This window comes from Fistularia commersonii, chromosome 32, assembly GCF_037954325.1.
Source record: "Fistularia commersonii isolate RoL2024-O1a breed Wild chromosome 32, RoL_Fcom_v1.0, whole genome shotgun sequence".
Classification (NCBI taxonomy): domain Eukaryota; kingdom Metazoa; phylum Chordata; class Actinopteri; order Syngnathiformes; family Fistulariidae; genus Fistularia; species Fistularia commersonii.
The window spans coordinates 11,530,001-11,550,000 of NC_141315.1; the positions used below are offsets into that span (position 1 = coordinate 11,530,001).

Consider the following 20,000-nt stretch of genomic DNA (forward strand, 5'->3'; position numbering starts at 1 on the left):
GTCCCGCCGGGCCGTCGGGGCGGTCGGGGTTCCGCGGCGTGACGTCCTTTGCACGCCGTCTCCTCAGGTTCCACTGGCTGAAGGCGGCGGGCCGGCGCAGCTCGGCTCGCGTGGAGTGGAGCGTCCCGCCGCGGGCGCCCGCCGCCACCTACAGGATCACACACACGGGACACTTCAAGAGGCCGAACGGCGTCCGCTCGCCGTACCGAGGCGCCTCCGCCGCCTTCAGGGTCCTGAGACGCTGAACCTGCCGCTCTTTGAGACGCTTCGGAAATAAAGCGGGAAACATTTGGATTTTTCTGTTTTTATACAAAACAAGAGCGGCAAACACTTCCTGGTAAAAACATTCCAACGATCAAACTTCAATAATTAAATACAAATCCATAGTGAAGAGATGCAGAAATATAGAAGGACCTGGAGAGTAAATATTTAAAAATAACAAAAATAAATGAATGTATTCATGGATTCATGGAAGGGTTTGATTCAAAAAGATAAATATATATCCAAATATTATCTATTTACTTTTTCAATATGACATCCAAAACATAAATACATGAATCTGACAGCTGTCAATCAAAGCAGCCTGTCACACACACACACACACACCTTCGTATAAAAATATTATTCATAGAAATCAATCTGGACGACGGACGTGTGACCTGGAGGTCACTTCTCATCATGGAGGTCCATTAAACCACAGCTTCCACCAAAGTGTGTGTGTGTGTGTGTGTGTGTGTGTGTGTGTGTGTGTGTGTGTGTGTGTGTGTGTGCGTGTGTGTGTGCGTGTGTGTGTGCGTGTGTGTGTGCGTGTGTGTGTGCGTGTGTGTGCTGGTGCTCAGATGTCCTCCTTGCTCAGCAGTGCCTCCAGGAGGCGGAGCTTGGCCTTCAGCTGCTTGTACTCGTGGAAGTGGACCTTCATGGATCCGCGGTCCTCCTTCTGACAAACCCTGCAGAAAGAGAACCTTCTCACAACCTTCAACAAACCAAGACCTGGACCAGGAGCGGGACCTGTAACGGGTTCTCTGAGTGTCAGCTGTTGTAGAACTGAGGTTCTCTGTCTATGAAGAACATCTTCTTCAGGTTCTAACAGATCAATCAGGCGGGTTCCCCTGAAGGCCATGTGATTATTGATAACGGATCGGTTATTGACGGCGGCTCAAAGGGGTCTGGACTCACCTCCCGGTCCTGAGCAGGAACTGCTTCTCGAAGTCCCTCAGGAGTTTGCGCCTGGTCCTGGTCTCGGCCCTGGTCTCCCGCAGACAGCGCAGCAGCTGAGCCCTGATTGGACGACAGGCGGTCAGAGCCAATCGGAGCACAGGTCATTAGCAGGAGGAGGCCGAGCGCCGCCGGGCCCGCGGGGGGCGTCCGACCTCCGACCTTCAGGCTGAAGCACCTGGAGGCGCCGTGCAGGTTGGCCGTCGTTACGGCGATCGGTTGACGGACGGCCTCCGCCTCGTCCAGCGGGGACACGGAGGCGGGGTCGCCGTCGTCCTCGCCGGCGGCCGGGGGAGGAGGGGCGGAGCTCTGCTCTTCATCAGAACCTTCCTCTTCCTCCTCCTGGTGGACACACAGAGCAGCTGCAGTGACGTCACACGGAGGTCAACCAGCAGGCATTAGCAACGCCAGCAGAGGGCCCGCTGTTAGCTGCTAGCTGCTAGCGGCTAGCAGTAACGTGTGTGTGTGTGTGTGTGTGTGTGTGTGTGTGTTTGTGTGTGTGGCGTACGATGGTCGTGATGGGCGGACTGACACACAGGGAGCGTTTGATGGTCTGGTAGCGGTCGTACAGCGGCTTCACCAGGCTCTTCTGCTTTTTGTTTCCCTGACAGACCAAACAGGGGTCAGAGTTCATCATCGCGTCATGTTAGCATCACGTTGTTCTCATATTAGCATCACGTTTAAATCATGTTATCATCCTGCTAGCTTCATGTTAGCCTCATATTGAAATCATGAAAGGATCAAGTTATTATGATGTTATCATTATTTTACTATCATGTTAGCTTCATGTTGAATGCAGTGTCAATCATGTTGTCATGATAGCATTATGTCATTATTATCTTAGCATCATGTTGTTATCATATTAGTGCCATGTTGAGACCCTGTTAGGGTTGTCTTCTTCTTCTCCTGTGGTCTTTTCCCTTCAGGGTCTCCACAGTCAATCCACCTTCTTCATCTCACCCTATTCTCTGGATCCTCCTCTCTCACACCAACTACCTTCATATCCTCTCTCACTACGTCCATCCATCCATCCATCCATCCATCCATCCATCCATCCATCCATCCATCCATCCATCAGTCTGGCTTCTCTGACCTTCTCTCCAAAACATCTAACATGTGCTGTTCCTCTGATGGACTCATTCCTGATCCTCTCCATCCTGGTCACTCTCAAAGAGAACCTCAACATCTTCATCTCTGCAACCTCTAGTTCTGCCTGCTGTCTTTTGGTCCTTTAGGGTTGTATTTTTATCATTTTATTATGTTAGTATCACGTTAGCCTCGTGCTAAGTTCATTTGGGGTTCAAATTAGCGAGAAACCATCTGGAAAAAGATAATGAATGATTTAAAGTAATAAGCATGTCTGAAGGTCCTTTCCTCGCATGCGAGTGGATGTGGAGTGTCAGGCGTGTGACCCCGGAAACACCAGGGGTGCTGAAGCTCAGGATTCCCACTGAGGACGGAGTCCTCGAACTCACCGGACGGCCGTGAACGTTCTCAAGGTACAGAAGACATTTCTGGAGGGATATTTTCTCCAGAACCATCTGTGCTGGAGTCATGTCCTGGACACACACACACACACACACACACACACACACACACACACACACAAAGGTTCACAATAAATTGTCGGCGTGTCATCAAATACTTGTGAACAAGTCTTCAATAATTTGTCAATAAGTTGTCAATAACTTGTCAGTAAGTTGCTGATAACTTGTCAGTACGTTGTAACTATGTTGACAATAATTCAGCAATAAATTGACAATTTCTTTTCAGTGGGTTGTCAAAGACTTGTCGATAAGTTGTTGATAAGGTATTAATGTGTCATCAACAGGTTGTCAGAGTCATGATAATTCACTGATAAGTTTCCAATGAGTCATCAATTCGAGTCAATAATGAGTCAAAAATTCGTTGATAAGTTGTCAATAAGTCGTCAATAAGATGTCAGTGAGTCGTCAAAGACTTGCAACACGTCAACGTTAATTTGTCAAAAAGTTGTCAATATGTCGTCAATAATTTGTCATTTTTGTTGTCAACGAATTAACAATAAGTTGTCGAAAAGTTGTCAATAATCTCTCGATAAGTTGTCGATAAGTTTACAATCATTTGTCAATGAGTTTACATTAAATTGTCAATAATTTGTCATTTCAAGTTTTTGTTCATAATGCTTTTGTCAATAATTCGTTGATGAGTCGTCAATAAGTTGACAATGAGTTGTCAATAAGTCGTCAGTCAGGTGTCACTGAGTTGTCAAATATTTGCAACAAAACGAAAATAATTTGTCAAAATGTTGCCAATAAGTTTACAATAAGTAATCATTAGGTTAACAATGAGTTGTGAACAATTTGTCAATTACTTATTAGTTATAATTTGTTGATAAGTTGTCAATACATTTTCAGTGAGTCATCAAAAACTTTTCAATAAGTTGGCGATAATGTGTGATTTCTTTAGCGATTAGATGACATTAGTTGTTAATAATTTCTTGTTTAGGTAATAATGAGTTGTCAATAATTCGTAAATTAGTTTTCAATGGGTTTACAAAAGGTTGTCAATAAGATGTCAGTGAGTCGTCAAAGACTTGCAAGTCTTTGCAAGTCAACGTTAATTTGTTGAAAAGTTGTCAATAAGTTGTCGATAATATGTCAAAAAGTTGTCAATAAGTTGTCGATAATTGTTGATAAGTTGTCAATAATTTGTTTATAAGTTGTCAATAAATTGTCAGTGAGTCACCAAAAAATTTTCAACAAGTTGTCAATAATGTGTCATTTCTTTGTCAATGAGTTGAGAATGAGATGTTAATTTCTTGATAAGGTTACAATGAGTCGTCAATATTTGTAAATAAGCTGTTCATAAAATGTTAATAAAATAAAATAAAATAAGTTGTAAATAAGTCGTCTATAATTTGTTGATAGGTTATCAATAAGTCTACAATAAGTTGTCTATAAGTTCACGATATGGTGACAAAAATTCATCAATAAGACGTAATTGAGTCGTCAAAGACTTGCAACATGTCAACGTTAATTTGTTTAAAAGTTGTCAATAAGTTGTTGATAATTTGTCAATAAGTTGACAATAACTTCTCAATAGGTTGACAATAAGTTCACAATAATTTGTCAGCCAGTTTAAATTAAGCTGTCAATAATTTGTTGATAAGTTGTCAATAAATGATTCGTCCAACACTTTTCAATAAGTTGACGATAATGTGTGATTTCTTTATCGATTAGATGACAATAAGCTGTTAATAATTTCTTGTTGAGGTTATAACGAGTTGTCGATAATTCGTAAATGAGTTGTCAATGGGTTTACAAAAGGTTGTCAATAAGATGTCAGTGAGTCATCACACACTTGCAACAAGTCAAAATTAATTTGTTGAAAAGTTGTCAATAATTTGTTTATAAGTTGTCAACAATTTGTTTATAAGCTGTCAATAATTTGTTTATAAGTTGTCAATAAATTGTCAGTTAGTCGCCAAAAAATTGTCAACAAGTTGTCGATAATGTGTCATTTCTTTTTCAATGAGTTGAGAATGAGATGTTAATTTCTTGATAAGGTTACGATAAGTTGTCAATAATTTGTCAATAAGTTTACAATAATTTGTCAATTAATTGACAATAAATTGTCAATTAATTTACAATGAGTTGTCAATAGCTGACAATAAATTGTCAATAAGTTTCCAAGAAGTTGTCAATAGCTTGTCATTGAGTGGTCAAACTCTTTCAATCAGTTGTCAATATTTTTCATTTCGTGTCAATGAGAAGACAATAAGTTTTCAATAATATCTTGATGATGTTCCGATGAGTTGTCAATAATCCGTTGATAAGTTGTAAATAAGTTATCAACAAGTCATTAATAAGATGTCCATGAGTCGTCAAAGACTTGCAAAACGCCAACGTTAATTTGTCAAAATTTCCAATAATTTGTCAATAAGATGTCTATAATTTGTTGATAAGTTGTCAATAAGCCTATAATATTTTGTCAATAAGTTGTGAATAATTTGTTAATAGGTTGTCAATAAATTTTCAGTGAGTCGTCCAACGCTTTTCTACAAGTTGTCGATAATGTGTCATTTCTTTGTCAATTAGTTGACAATAAGTTGTTAATAATTTCTTGACGAGGTTACAATGAGTTGTCAATCATAAGTCACTGAGTTGTCAATACGTCTACAATTGGTTGTCAATAAGACGTCAATGAGTCGTCAGACACTTGCAACAAGTCGGGGAATAATTGCCGAAAAATTGTCGATAAGTTTAAAATAAGTTGTCAATAATTTGCTGATAAGTTGTCATAAAATCGTCAGTGAGTTGCCCAACACTTTTCAATAAGTTGTCAATAATTTGTGACTTCTTTGTCAATGAGTAAACAATAAACTGTTAATAATTTCTTGACAAGGTTACAATAAGTTGTTTATAATTTGTTCATAAGTTGGCAATAAATTTTCAGTGAGCCGTCCAACACTTTTCAATTAGGTGTCAAGAACATGTCATTTCTTTGTAAATAAGTTGACAATAAGTTGCTAATAATTTCTTGATTAGAATACAATGAGTGGTCCATCATAAGTCAATGAGTTGTCAATAAGTATACAATAAGTTGTCAAGAAAGATGTCAGCAAGTCGTCAAAGACTCAACGTTAATTTGTTGAAAAGTTGTCAATAAGTTGTTGATAATTTGTCAATAAGCTTACAATAAGTTGTCAATAATTTGTCAGTGAGTTGTCCAACATTTTTCAATGAGTTGACGATAATGTATGCTTTCTTTGTCAATGAGTTGAAAATAAGTTGTTAATAATTTCTTAATAAGGTTACAATAAGTTGTCAATAAGTCGTCAATAATTTGTTTATAGTTGTCAATAAATTTTCAGTGAGTCATCCTTATACTTTTCAATACGTTGTCGATAATGTGTCATTTCTTTGTCAATTAGTTGACAATAAGTTGTTAATAATTTCTTGACGAGGTTACAATGAGTTGTCAATCATATGTCAGTGAGTTGTCAATAAATTTACAATAAGTTGTCAATAAGATGTCAGTGAGTCGTCACACACTTGCAGCAAGTCGGGGATAATTTGTTGAAAAATTGTCAATAAGTTCACAATAGTTGTCAAGATGTCAGTGAGTCGTCAAAGACTTGGAACATGTCAACGTTAATTTGTTGGAAAGTTGTCACTAAGTTGTCAATAATATGTCAATAAGTATACAATTAGTTGTACATAGTTTGTCACTTAGTTTTCACAAATTGTCAATAAGTTTAAAGTAAGTTGTGATGATCGTTGTGATCGATGGATTACTGAAAATTTTTTGTAAACTTATTGAAAACTTATTGGAAACTTATTGAAAAGAATTATTAAGGAATTACTGATAGCTTATTGTCATCTAATGGACGACTCACTGACAACTTATCGACAACTTATTTTAAACGTATTGACAGCTTTTTGTAGACTTATTGAAAACTTATCGATAAATTGTTTACAACTAATTGTCAACCTAATGACTACTTATTGTAAACTTATTCACACCCTTTCAACAAATTATTTTTGTTTTGTTACAAATATTTGACGTCTCACTGACTCCTTATTGATGACTTTATTAATGGCAACATATTTTAAACTTTCTGATAAATTATTGTAAACTTATTGTCAAATTATTGACAACTTATTGACAACTTATTGACAACTTTTCAACAATTTAACGTTGATGTGTTGCTATCAATAAGCTATCAATAATTCCTTAATAATTCCTTTCAATAAGTTTCCAATAAGTTTTCAATAAGTTTACAAAAAATTTTCAGTAATCCATCAATATGTCCTCACTAAATTTACAATAAGGTGTTGACAAGTTTTCAATAATTTGTCAATAAGTTCACAATAAACTGTCAATTAATTTACAATGAGTAGTCAATAGCTTGAGTAGTGAGTAGTCAATAGCTTGTCAGTGAGTGGTCAAACTCTTTCAATGAGTTGTCAATATTTTTCATTTCATGTCAATGAGAAGACAATAAGTTTTCAATAATTTCTTGATGATGTTCCAATGAGTTGTCAATAATCCGTTGATAAGTTGTAAATAAGTTATCAACAAATCATTAATAAGATGTCAGTGAGTCATCAAAGACCTGCAACACGCCAACGTTAATTTGTCAAAAAGTTTTCAATAATTTGTCAGTGAGTTGCCCAACACTTTTCAGTAGTTTGTCGTTAATGTGTTATTTTTTTTCAATTAGTTTACAATAAGTTGTTAATAATTTCTTGATTAGGTTAAGATGAGTTGTCAATCATATGTCAATGAGTTGTCAATAAGTTGTCAATAAGGTGTCAATAAGGTTTCAGTGAGTCATCAAAGACTTGCAATAAGTGGGCTATAATTTGTCGAAAAATTGTCAATAAGTCTACAATTAGTTGTCAATAAGATGTAAATGAGTCGTCAAAGACCTGCAACATGTCAACGTTATTTTGTTGAAAAGTGATCAATACGTTGTCAATAAATTGTTTACAATAATGTCAACAATGTGTCATTTCTTTGTCAATGAGTTGACAATAAGTTGTTAATAATTTCTTGTTAAGATTACAATGAGTTGTCAATAATTTGTCAATAAATTGTTAATAAGTTTACAATAAGTTGTCAATAATTTGTTGATAAGTTGTCAATAAATTTTCAGTGAGTCGGTCAACACTTTTCAAAAAGTTGTCGATAATGTGTCATTTCTTTGTCAATAAGTTGTCAATAAGATGTCAGTGAATCGTCAAAGACTTGCAACATGTCAAGGTTATTTTGTTGAAAAGTGATCAATAAGTTTAGAATAATTTGTCAATAAGTTTACAATAATTTGTCAATTATATGTCACAAAGTTTAGAATAAATTGTCAATAACTTTAAAATAAGTTGTCAATAATTTGTTGGTAGTTGTCAATACATTGTCAGTGAGTCGTTCAACACTTTTCAATAAGTTGTCCATAATGTGTGATTTCTTTGTCAATGAGTTGACAATAAGTTGTTTATAATTTCTTGATTAGGTTACAATGAGTTGTCAAAAATTTGTCAATAAGTTGTTAATAAGTCGTTTATTATTTGTTGATAAGTTGTCAAAAAGTCTAAATTGGCTGTCAATATGTTGTCAATAAGATGTCAGTGAGTCGTCAAAGACTTGCAACACGTTAATTTGTTCAAAAATCGTCAATAATTTGTCAATAAGTCGTCAAAAATTGGCACAAAGTTAACAATAAATTGTTTATAAGTTTATAATAAGTTGTCAATAATTTGTTGATTAGTTGTCAATAAATTGTCAGTGAGTCACCCAACACTTTTCAATAAGTTGTCGATGATGTGTCGTTTCTTTGTCACTAATGTGTCAATAAGTTATAAAGTTGACAATAAGTGGTCAATAGGTTCACGATAAGCTTTCATAAGTCTACAATTACTCGTCAATGAGATGTCAGTGAGTCGTCAAAGAATTGCAACACGCCAACATTAATTTCTCAAAAAGTTGTAAATAAGTTGTCAATAATTTGTCAATAACTTTACAATAAGTTATTAATAATTTCTTGATCAGGTTACAATGAATTTTCAATCGTATGTCAATGAGTTCACAATAAGTTTTCATAAGTTTACAATAAGTTGTCAATAAGATGTCAGTGAGTCGTCAAAGAACTACAACACGTCAACGTTACTTTGTCAAAAAGTGATCAATAAGTTGTCGATAAGTTTAAAATAAGTTGTCAATTATTTGTTGATAAGTTGTCAACTATTTCTCAGTAAGTTTACAATAAGTTGTCAATTGTTGACAATTGTAACAATAACTTTTTTAAATGTCAGTGAGTCGTCCAAAACTTTTCAATGAAGTCGTCAAACAATTGCAACATGTCAATGTTAATTTGTCGAAAAGTTGTCAATAAGTTGTCAACTATTTGTCAATAAGTTGTCAACTATTTGTCAATAAGTTTACAATAAGTTGTCAATAATTTGTTGATAAGTTGTCAATAAATCTACAATAGATTTTCATAAGTTTAGAATAAGTTGTCAATAAGATGTCAGTGAGTCGTCAAAGACTTCCAACATGTCACAGTTATTTTGTTGAAAAGTGATCAATAAGTTGTCAATAATTTGTCACGAAGTTTCCATAAAATTGTCAATAAGTTTAAAATAAGTTGTGATTAAATTGTCAGTCAGTTGCCCAACACTTTTCAATAAGTTGTCAATAATGTGTCATTTCATTGTCGATGAGTTGAGAATGAGTTGTGATTTTCTTGATAAGGTTACGATGGGTTGTCAATAATTTTTAAATGACTTGTTAATAAGTTGACAATAAGTTGTCAATAATTCGTCAATAATTTGTTGATAAGTTATCAATACGTCTATGATTTGTTGTCTATATGTTCAGAATATGTTGACAATTAGTCGTCAATAAGATGTCAGTGAGTTGTCAATAAGTTTGACAAAAACTTTACAATAATTTGTCAGAAAGTTTAAAATAAGTTGTCAATAATTTGTTGATAAGTTGTCAATAAAGTTTCAGTGATTCGTCAAAAACTTTTCAATAAGTTGACAATAATGTTTGATTTCTTCAATCAATTAGATGACAATAAGTTGTTAATAATTTTTTGATGAGGTTGTAATGAGTTTTCAATCATTCGTAAATGAGTTGTCAAAAGTTTTACATAAAGTTGTCAATAAGATGTCAGTGAGTCGTCAAAGACTTGCAACATGCCAACGTTAATTTGTTTAAAAGTTGTCAAGAAGTTGTCAATAATGTGTCATTTCATTGTCAATGAGTTGCAAATAAGTTGTAAATCATTTGTTGATACGGTTGCAAAGAGTTGTCTGTAATTTGTCGAAAGGTTGTAAATAATGTGTTAATAATTTTTCAAAAAGTTTATAATAAGTTGTCAATAAGTCGTCTCTAATTTGTTGATAAGTTGTCAATAAGTCTACAATAATTTTCAGTGAGTCGTCCAACACTTGTCAATAAGTTGTCAATAATGTGTCATTTCTTTGACAATACTAGACAATAAGGTGGTAATAATTTCTTGATGAGGTTACAATGAATTGTCAATAAGTTGTCTGTACGTTTACAATAAGTTGTCAATAAGATGTCAGTGAGTCGTCAAACACTTGCAACAACTCAAGGATAATTTGTCGAAAAATTGCATAAGTTTACAATAAGTTGTCGATAACTTATTGTCGATAAGTTGTTAAAAAATGTCAATAAATTGTCAATAATTCATTGATGAGATGCAGATAAATCGACAACAAGTTGTCAATAAGTCATTAAGTCATTTGAAAATAAGATGTCAGTGAGTCTTCAAATATTTGCAACAAGTCGACAATAATTTGTCGAGAAGTTGTCAATAAGTTTACAATAAGTAGTCAATAGGTAACAATAAGTTGTCAATAATTTGTCAATAAGTTGTCAATAATTTGTCGTTAGTTTTTCAGTGAGTCATTCAAGACCTTTCAATAAGTTGTTCATAATTTGTCATTAAATTGTTAATAAATTGACAACAATTCATCAAAAAGTTGTCAATAATTTGCCTATGAGTTGTTAATAATGTTTCCATAAGTTTTAATAAGTTGTCAACAATTCCTTGATAAGTTGTCAATGAGTTGACAATAAGTTGCCAGCGAGTCGTCAATAGGTTGTCATTAATTTGTCAATAAGCTGTCAATCATTGTTAATTGTTGATAAGTTGAGTTGACTGGAAGTTTTCAATAACTCATCGATAAGTTGTCAATAAGTTTACAATAAATTGCCAATAATTTATCGATAAGTTGTAAGTAAGTTGTCAATAATTTGTCGAAAAGTTGTCAATATGTTCTCAGTGAGTCGTTCTAGACTTTCCATCAAGTTGTCAATAATGTGTCAATGAGTTGACAGTAAGCTGTCAATAACTGTCGATCGGTTATCGTCAATCACCCCGTCTGGCAAGCGTGAATGCTAACGGCCCCGGCTAACCCCGTGCTATCAGGCTACGGACGAGGCTACGACGGCGCCGGCAGACCTCCGTGTTCTCGGGGACGCCCGTCTCCTGTCTCTTCTCCCGCAGGCGCTGGAGCAGAGTCTCCACCGTGTCCTCCAGGGTCTCCTGCTGGATGGAGCTGGACCTGCAGGGGAACATCTACGTCAACGCCTTGTTCTTCATGAAGGTCCAACGTATAAAGACTTGGAGAAGCAATTTGGATCTTCCAGGGCAACGTTGCATTTGAAAAGAAGGAAGAAGAAAGTAGAACTTTTGAGCAAGAACCCGAGGAACCTCATGGATCTGATGGACCCGAGGAACCTGAGGGATCTGATGGACCCGAGGAACCTGAGGGATCTGATGGACCTGAGGAACCTGAGGGATCTGACGTGTGTGTGCCCACCTGCAGACCTCGGGGGTCTTTGGATGGTTGGACTCCGTCGACTCAAACAGCGACTGTCGCAGTCTCAGCTCTGTATGCGCACACACACACACACACACACACACACACACACACACACACACACACACACACACACACTTCAATATGGGGCCCTGACTGAGGCCACAGAGTCACATGACATGGTGACGTCACACCTTTGAGGCGGCGCCGCGCTCCACTCAGCTCCTCCATCACCTGGAACATCTCCGGGTGGCTCTGCTTGTCATTGTGTGAGGGCTGACACACACACACACACACACACACACACACACACACACACACACACACACACACACACACAACACAGTTGACTGAGCCTCTAATCAGGTAATGAAATCTTTCTTGTTCCCATTCGGTTCACTTTGGGTTCTGGAACTGATGGTCCACATCTGGTCCAGGACCAGGATCTGGTCCTGGACCAGGTCTCTTACCTTGTAGTGTCTGTGGTGCTCAAAGTTCTCCTCGAAGGTGTGGACCCTCCTCTTCAGGGTCTGAATGTGGCGCCGGAGGGAGGAGATGGTCTGAGGGCTCCGGTCTGCAGGCATCTGGACCTGCACCTGGACCTGGACCCGTGACCTGGAGGACAAAGAGCTGGAGGGGGCGGTCCTATGTGTGTGTGTGTGTGTGTGTGTGTGCGAGAAAGTGTGTGTGTGACTGACCTGACGTCCTGCTGGCTGCTGGGGGGCGACGGCGCCGCCTCGGGGTCGGACCGGAACCTGAGGCTGAGGGCGGGGCATCGGGGGGAGGGCAGGGGACTGGCCCCGCCCCCTAACAGCTGGAGCAGAGCCCCGCCCCCTGCCTGGGGAGAAGCTCCGCCCCCTGGCTGAGGTGAAGCCCCGCCCCCTGGCTGAGGAGAAGCTCCGCCCCCTGGCTGGGGAGTCACCGGCGAATCTGACAGGAAATGACATCATTTCAATAAATTTAAAAAAAAAAAGAAAATTATCAGTAAAGAAAAAAAAGCATTATTTATCAGTAAAGAAAAAAAAACATAATTTATCAGTAAAGAAAAAAACATGGTTTATCAGAAAAGAAAAAAAATATGGTTTATCAGAAAAGAAAAAAAACATGATTTATCAGTAAAGAAAAAAAAACATGATTTATCAGTAAAGAAAAAAAAACATGATTTATCAGTAAAGATAATGGGATGTAATGACTTCTGGGTTTTTCAGCTGGACTTGAGCGGTACATTAAATGTTATCTCTGGCTCGTCCGGCTACCGCTCCTTAGACAGACGTCTCCCCGGTACCGGGTGTTTCCCTGACCGAACACGCTGCGATATTTCCATGCATGTACGCGCAGGATAGACGTTTGTTCTACTATTCATCTGCTGCTGTCGTGATCCAATGTGATATCGGATGATCGGGTTATCGATCCGTCCGATCGGGAACCTTCCCACCTGTCCGGTCGTGCGGCTCCGGGCTCTTCCGCTCCTCCGCCGCTCCGTCCCCCGGCCGCTCCCCCTCCGCCTGCAGCTTGAAGGGCGAGCTGTGCAGGCAGAAGCAGAACATGCTGCGGGGATCAGCCGGGACTCTCAGGCCGGAATCCGGGGGCCGCCGCCCCCATCGGGGGACGCGACGCCGGCTCTGGTTGCAGGAGGCGGCCCGGGGCGTCCTCCGTCCGGCTCCGGGAGCTGCTCACGTCCGGACCGGAGCGCGTCTGAGGCCGATCCGTGGCTCCGCGCAGCCGCAGATCCGGGGATTAACCGGCTCCGGCTGCAGGCTCGCCCCGCACCGCCCCGCACCGCCCCCCCCCCATGCGTGAGAGGGGCACGAGACCGGGGTTCTCGTGAGGTTTTTCCCGCATAGCTGTGGGCGGGGCCGGTGACGTCATCCGGGATGTACCCATTCATAAAAAGGAGGTGTGTGTGTGTGTGTGTGTGTCTAAAGAATTTCGAATTTCCATCCCAAGAGGACACTCTGCTGCCTGTTTTATTGATTGCTTTCATCAAAAAAGGGTTCCTGGACCTTCTAGAGATGTTACTCGGTCTGATGCCGATCAAATGCACACCGATTAATAATCAATGGCCTGGAGTCGGTGACGTCATCATAACATCACGTGACCTTGGAACCGGAAGTCAGACGCTTTTCGGGAGGTCTTTAACGGGCGAGCAGACCGAGTGTCGCTGCCATCGAGTTCGGTGTTCGTGGCAACCAACATCTGCGTTACGTCCAGACATGCTGGAGCAGATGATGAGGCCTCACATGACCAGCTCTGGACCCAGAGTCCAGCAGAGCACAATGGGGAGAAGGTCTCACGTCCTCCACAACCGGGATGGATGTTCCTCCTGAGATGAGCTACAGCTGAGCGTCACCTTACAAGCTACTGATGGTTCTTCACACACGGCCCTGAAGGTCTGGAGCCCTGAAGGTCTGGCCTCCAGCGACGTGGACGGTTCAAAGGGGAGGGAAGGGCTTCCACATCCAACCCATCTCCACCCCAGGTCCAACCCATCTCCACCCCAGGTCCACTCCTCCACCGGCTCCTCATGCTGTAGCCTTGTCTTCTCCCAGTGGCTCCAGCTACAGAGGCAGACAGAGGCTTCATGCTACACTGTGACAAGCTATGCTAGGCTAACAGGGTTGACGAGACGTCTCCAAGGAGCTCGCGTGCTTTCATGCAGCGGCACAGGTCACATGACAGGAAGCCTCGGCGTGAAAACCAGGAAACGAGTCAGAGTCTTCACGAAGCTGGAGACGTCTTCTCTCCAGGCGTCCTCCACGGTGACATCACTGACCTTGATGACATCATCCACCGGGTTTGGCAGTGACCTCATTCACAATGACGACATTCATGCGGGTTGAAGGCGAGAAGCTCCTTCTGGGTCTCCTTTTGATGGAGTTTTGAAGGCCAACATGCTAACATCACATGCTTATGTTAACAATGCTAACACACCCACGCTGGAGGTCAAACTCCACCTGCTACCAAACACACCCTCAAATATAAGGAGTGAGAGTGTGTGTGTGTGTGTGTGTGTTGGAAGTGGGCCTGATGTCAGAAGGTTCAACAAGACAAAGTTCTGCAGTAGAAAACATTTGCTGTCCATCATCCACTTCCTGCCCTCCAGTTTCAAATCAGTCACCTGACCTCCAGACACGGAGATGATCTTCAGGACCTCCAGGTGCTCAGAGGCCACCTGTCCCAGCCAGGACCTTCTCCAGACCCTAATCTTATGGAGATTCAGCAGCTTCTAGCAGCAGGTTTCCCATTATGACCCTCTGGTCCGAGAAGCTCCTGGTCCTGCGTCGACGGGTCATAAGGAGGTCGGAGATGTTTGAGGAAGGAGGACGCGCCGACCGGACCGCCGCCCTCCACTGGCTCCGGAGGAGCACCGTGACTGTTGAAGTTCCTGGTTCCTGCTAAGGACGGTCAGATGATCTGAAAACATCAGTGAAGGTTTGAGTCATTCGGGTCAAAGTTCTCCAGGATCTTGCACCGGCTCAGATCAGAAGGTCCCGGTCCGGTCCAGGCTCGGATCAAGCTCCTGGACTTTGTTCACAAGGTCCCATCAGAAACACGCCGGACCCGTGAGACACCTCCAACTCCTCAGCTCCTCCACCATGGCGTCACGACCAGGTCGGGCCGGGTCGGGTTCTCGCCCGGGTCCTAGAAGTCTTCATCCCAGCCCGAGCTGTCGTCCGGCGGCGGCTCCTCCGTGTCTTCTGGGAAGTTGTCGAAGTTGCTGGTGTCCGTTGGAGAGGAAACCTGGAGGAGGAGAAGCGGAGAAGGTTCGGGTTCAGGGTCGGCCTCTGTCTGGCTGACCTCTGACCTCTGACCTCCCTGGACCCGGTCCTGGAGGTCACACTCACCTCGGGGGTGATGGGCGGAGCCAGAGTCCCTTTCCTCAGCCCCTCCCAGTTAAACCCCTCGAACCACCTGGAGACACACACACAAACACACACACACACACACACGCACATAGGTTTATTGATTGATGAGTATTCAGAACCAGGACCTGGACCAGGACCAGGATCTGGACTTCCTGCTCAGAGACCCAGGTGTCAGGGCTCTGCGGTGGTTCTTCTGAGGACTCACTTGTGCTTCTGGATGTCCTTGACGCCGTTCTTCAGGTTCCCCAGCCTCTCGCAGGGGTTCTCCCTGTGGAGGGGCAGACGGGTTAGCCCCGCCCCCTGGGCCGCATGCCGGGGGCGGGGCTTGGCACCTACCTGCACAGCTTCTTGATCAGGTGACCGGCGTTCTTGCTGACCTTCTTGGGGAACTCCACCATGTCGATGCCCCTGAGGATGAGGTTGTAGGTCTTCATAGGGTCTGGTCCGGAGAAAGGAGGGCTGCTCACACACACACACACACACACACACACACACACACACACACACACACACACACACACACTGTCAAACATGGCCACCCGGGGCCTGGCGGTGGCAGCGGCGGCGGCGAGCCCACCTGCCGGTCAGCAGCTCGTACATGAGGATGCCCAGGGACCAGTAGTCTGCAGACACGTCGTGGCCCTTGTTGAGGACCACCTCTGGAGCCACGTACTCTGGGGTCCCACAGAACGTCCACGTCTTCTTGCAGAACCCGATCTTCTTGGCGAAGCCGAAGTCCACCTGCAGGACATCCTCTGTTATCACGTGTGTGTGTGTGTGTGTGTGTGTGTGTGTGTGTGTGTGTGTGTGTGTGTGTGTGTGTGTGTGTGTGTGTGTGTGTGCGTGTACCAGCTTAGCGTATCCCCGGTGATCCAGTATCAGGTTCTCGGGCTTCAGGTCCCTGTAGATCACCCCCTTGGCGTGGAGGTAGGAGAAGGCCTCCACCACGCAGGCCGTGTAGAAGCGGGTGGTTCCGTCCTCGAAGGAGCCTCTGGGTGAAGGTCAAAAGTCAGAGGTCAGAGGTCAGAGACACCCCCCCCCCCCCCAGAGAGTCGTGTAGCCACCTGTCTCTCAGGAGGGTCCACAGCTCCCCCCCCAGGCAGGCCTCCAGGAGCATGTACAGGTACTTACTGTCCCTGAAGGTCCGGTACAACCTGCACACAACACAACAACACAACATCACACAACACAACAACACAACAACACAACAACACAACAACGTAACATAACTTCAACAACAATAACAGACACATGCAGTCACATGAGGGTGAGGTGGAGAAGGTGATGGTGACCTTCCAATGAGGTGGAGAAGATGACCCCAGCAGGAAGTGGTGACTGGGATTGAGCTAACCTGGGTATGAAGTTACCTGAGTAACTTGAGTAACCTGAGTATGAGGAGGGAGTGTGAAGGTGAAATGGCGAGCGTGAAGGTGACCTGACGATGAAGAGCGAGTGGGCCTCGCTCATGATGGTCTTCTCAGAGCGGAGGTGTTCCTGCTGCCTGGTGTCCACAATGTGGCGCTTCTTCAGGATCTTCATGGCAAAGGTCCTGCTCTGGTCGCTCTTCAGCTGCACCTGCAGGTCCACAGAGCTTTAGCAGGACGCACAAAGTCACACACACACACACACACACACACACGCTCACACACTCAGGTCTAAATAAGAACATGACACAAACACCTATTTAAGGACACACTCTTCATGTTTAGTTATATGAGACTGTAGTGTGTGTGTGTGTGTGTGTGTGTGTGTGTGTTTATATACATCCAGCTGATGAGCTCACACACCAGGCAGATGTCATGCAAGGCACACTGTCTCCACTGCCTCTCGTGTTTGTGCTAAGCTAGGCTAATCTCAGGGAGGAAACATGAGGAAGAAACAAAAAGCAGCTGAGTGTCACATGATGGAAAACTCAGGGGGTGAGAACATCTCAGGAACGCCAGAAGATCCTGGGAGGTCCTGGGGGGTCCTGGGAGGTCCTCCCCCTTCTGCTGGATGGCTTCCCCCAAACCCCCAGGACCCTGACCCGGGTCCAGTTACAGCTCAGAGGCTTACTGGAAAGTTACTGCATGCACACACACACACACACACACACACACACACACACACACACACACATACGTATACACAGGTGCACATACATGTATACACGTATACACAGACACACATACACTAACACACACACACGTATACACAGACAAACATATATACACACACTCTATATATATACACACTCTAATACACATACACACAAAAACACAGACACACACACACACACACATACACCAACACACACACATATACACACACACTAATACACACATACATGTATAAGCACATACACATACACACTCATACACATATACACAGACACACATACACTAACACACACTCACACATACACGTATACAGACACCCAGAAACACACACACACACACACACACACACACACACAGTCAGTGCAGTGCTCCCCGGAGCCGCAGGTCTTCTGGGTGGAGATGTTTCCATACCAGCTCGACGCGTCCGAAGCCTCCGACCCCGAGCGTGTCGATGATGTTGAAGTCTGCGAGCGTCAGGCTGGAGAAGAAGCTGCTCTCGGCCTCGTACCTGCAACACACAGCGTCTCAGAGGCCGGACCGGCACCGGACCGGCGCCGGACCGGGGCCTGGGCTCGGCCTCGTACCTGCAGCACCGGACCACGCGGAAGAAGGGGAACCTGCTGGAGGTCTGGACGGAGAAGGAGACGGCGGCGGCGGAGGGGGGCGGAGCCACCAGGCCGGACCGCCGCTCTCTCTGCCGCCGCGACGCCACGTGGAACAACTCCCGCATCCTGGGCCGGCGCCCGGGCGGTCAGAGCGCGGAGAAGGTCACGAGAAGGTCCTGCAGAGCGTCCGGAGGAGAGCCGACTCGAAGGAGGAGCGCCACCTCCAGGTCACATGGCGGCGGCCGCGGGGGGCTCGGCTCGGCGGGCGGCGGCGCGGCGGCGAGGAGGCCGGACCCTCTGGCGCCGCTCGCATGTGGGATCCAGACGGGAGCGTCAGGGTCCACGGGGGGGGGGGGGTGGAAGGACGGGCGGCGAGGAACCCCAGGAACCCCAGGAGGAGGAGGAGGGTGTGTGGCCGCGGCGGCGGCGGGAGTCAGAATGAGCGCGCTCACACGGCAGCGCCGATGTCACCGGGGCTCCCGCTGCCCGCTGGCTATTCTTGGCCGCGGGAAAGACGATACGTCTCCACGGCGACCGCCCCGGGGGCGGGGCCTCCGCCCCATCGGCCCTTCAGGCCGGCCCTTTGCTTTGTCGGCAGCTGGCCGGGGGGTCAGAGGTCAGGAGGGCCCCGGCCCCTCAGCAGGGGGACCCACCGGACCTTCAGTGATGGGTCTCTATCGTTTGTCTCAGACCAGCCGATCTGATGACACTTTATCCATCGGAAGAAAGCGATCAAAGATCTGATCGATCGGTTTGACCTGAGAGTCAAGGCTTGTTTATTTACACCAGCAGTGATTGACAGCCGGACCAGCTGTGTGTGTGTGTGTGTGTGTGTGTGTTCTGATTCCAGTTGATACCATATGTGGAAATGACAAGGGGCAACGAGGCGTCATATGAGTGACAGTCACCTGATCTGTGGGTGTGTGTGTGTGTGTGTGTGTGTAAGAGTGTGTATGTGAGTGTGTGTGCGTGTGTGTGTCTATTAGCATAAATACAATCATCAATTTCAATGAAATATTTAAGTGTATAAATAAAATAATGAAATGTAAGAACATATAAGTCCTTCTACTGATGAAGTATAAAATCCAACCCCAATAATGAAACCTAAGAAGTTCAGCTCCCTGGAAGCCTGATGGTTCATCCACGATGGAGGAGAAACTATTTCCCCAGGTGATCCATAAAGAATAAATGATCATTATTATCTTGTGATAATGCTGCGATGTAGATCTGTTCACTCCCTGTGGTGTGACAGGAGGTCATCAGGGGGTCGCAGTCACAGGTGTGGTCCTAGCTGAGGTCTTCCTGCAGGTCCAGGTCTCTGAGGACCACCAGGAGGTCCAGGCTGTCCTTCACGCTGACCCGCTTCCTGTCACGCAGGTTATTATTAGACCTTACGCAACGAACACAGGGGTCCTGTTTCCACACGAAAGGGACGGCCGGCCCTTTGGGGTGTGTTATTACTGTTACCATGGCAACCAGCCACCTTCAGTCGTGGGATCACGTCACTTCCTGTTTCCACCCGTTACTTCCTGATTTCTTCTTGTTGCCTCTGATAATTCCTGCTTCCTCTTGTTACTTATTTTTCCGGTTTCCTCCCATCACTTCCTGTTTCTTCCAGTCACTTCCTGTATTCTTCCTGTTACTTCCTGTGTGGGGGGGGCAGAGGAGGGGCGGAGTCTCCTCACAGCTAGTAGTCGGTAATGTTAGCGGCGACTTGCATCAATCTTAATGTGCCTAGGAATGTGTGTGTGTGTGTGTGTGTGTGTGTGTGTGTGTGTGTATGTGTGCGTGCGTGCGTGTGTGTGTGTGTGTATGTGTGTGTGTGTGTGCGTGCGTGCACATACTTGGCCTTGGTCTCTGCGTCCTCGTAGCCTT

The 20,000-nt window shown here is 44.0% G+C and overlaps 3 protein-coding genes across 3 annotated transcripts in view; 1 reads left to right on the plus strand and 2 right to left on the minus strand.

Annotated features, from left to right (window-relative positions):
• The window catches only part of asah2 (N-acylsphingosine amidohydrolase 2), a 5,360-nt gene extending 5,061 nt beyond the window's left edge, over positions 1-299 (plus strand). Inside the window, exon 20 of the mRNA XM_086139477.1 lies at positions 68-299. Coding sequence (XP_085995603.1) covers positions 68-245 — 178 coding nt within the window. The 3' untranslated portion in view covers positions 246-299. The remainder of the gene's footprint in view (positions 1-67) is intronic.
• On the minus strand, positions 289-13,284 carry LOC147215543 (protein FAM13C-like). Its single transcript, XM_086139478.1, has 11 exons — positions 12,991-13,284; positions 12,254-12,485; positions 12,026-12,170; positions 11,750-11,831; positions 11,556-11,625; positions 11,195-11,297; positions 2,691-2,774; positions 1,724-1,819; positions 1,394-1,557; positions 1,177-1,278; positions 289-947 (listed from the first exon to the last, which is right to left on the minus strand). The coding sequence occupies exons 1-11, from the start codon at positions 13,100-13,102 to the stop codon at positions 836-838; spliced, it is 1,302 nt and encodes a 433-aa protein (XP_085995604.1). The 5' UTR covers positions 13,103-13,284; the 3' UTR covers positions 289-835.
• Positions 13,285-13,504: 220 nt separating this feature from the next.
• LOC147215544 (cGMP-dependent protein kinase 1-like) overlaps positions 13,505-20,000 on the minus strand; it is a 13,341-nt gene continuing 6,845 nt past the window's right edge. The window contains exons 9-18 of the mRNA XM_086139486.1: positions 19,970-20,000; positions 17,932-18,028; positions 16,857-16,996; positions 16,486-16,575; positions 16,271-16,412; positions 15,999-16,162; positions 15,758-15,880; positions 15,627-15,689; positions 15,401-15,467; positions 13,505-15,296 (exon numbers count right to left, since the gene is read on the minus strand). The exon at positions 19,970-20,000 is cut by the window's right edge and continues 44 nt beyond it. Of these exons, the coding sequence (XP_085995612.1) occupies positions 15,198-15,296; positions 15,401-15,467; positions 15,627-15,689; positions 15,758-15,880; positions 15,999-16,162; positions 16,271-16,412; positions 16,486-16,575; positions 16,857-16,996; positions 17,932-18,028; positions 19,970-20,000 (1,016 nt within the window). The 3' untranslated portion in view covers positions 13,505-15,197. The remainder of the gene's footprint in view (positions 15,297-15,400; positions 15,468-15,626; positions 15,690-15,757; positions 15,881-15,998; positions 16,163-16,270; positions 16,413-16,485; positions 16,576-16,856; positions 16,997-17,931; positions 18,029-19,969) is intronic.

Excerpts from the sequence above, each read along its gene's own strand:
- LOC147215543 (XM_086139478.1), bottom strand. The coding sequence starts at position 13,102 with ATGTTCTGCTTCTGCCTGCACAGCTCGCCCTTCAAGCTGCAGGCGGAG. Across the intron at positions 12,486-12,990 it reads GGAGCCGCACGACCGGACAG|ATTCGCCGGTGACTCCCCAG; the intron begins GTGGGAAGGTTC and ends ATTTCCTGTCAG. Across the intron at positions 1,279-1,393 it reads AACCTGCACGGCGCCTCCAG|GGCTCAGCTGCTGCGCTGTC; the intron begins GTGCTTCAGCCT and ends TCGTCCAATCAG.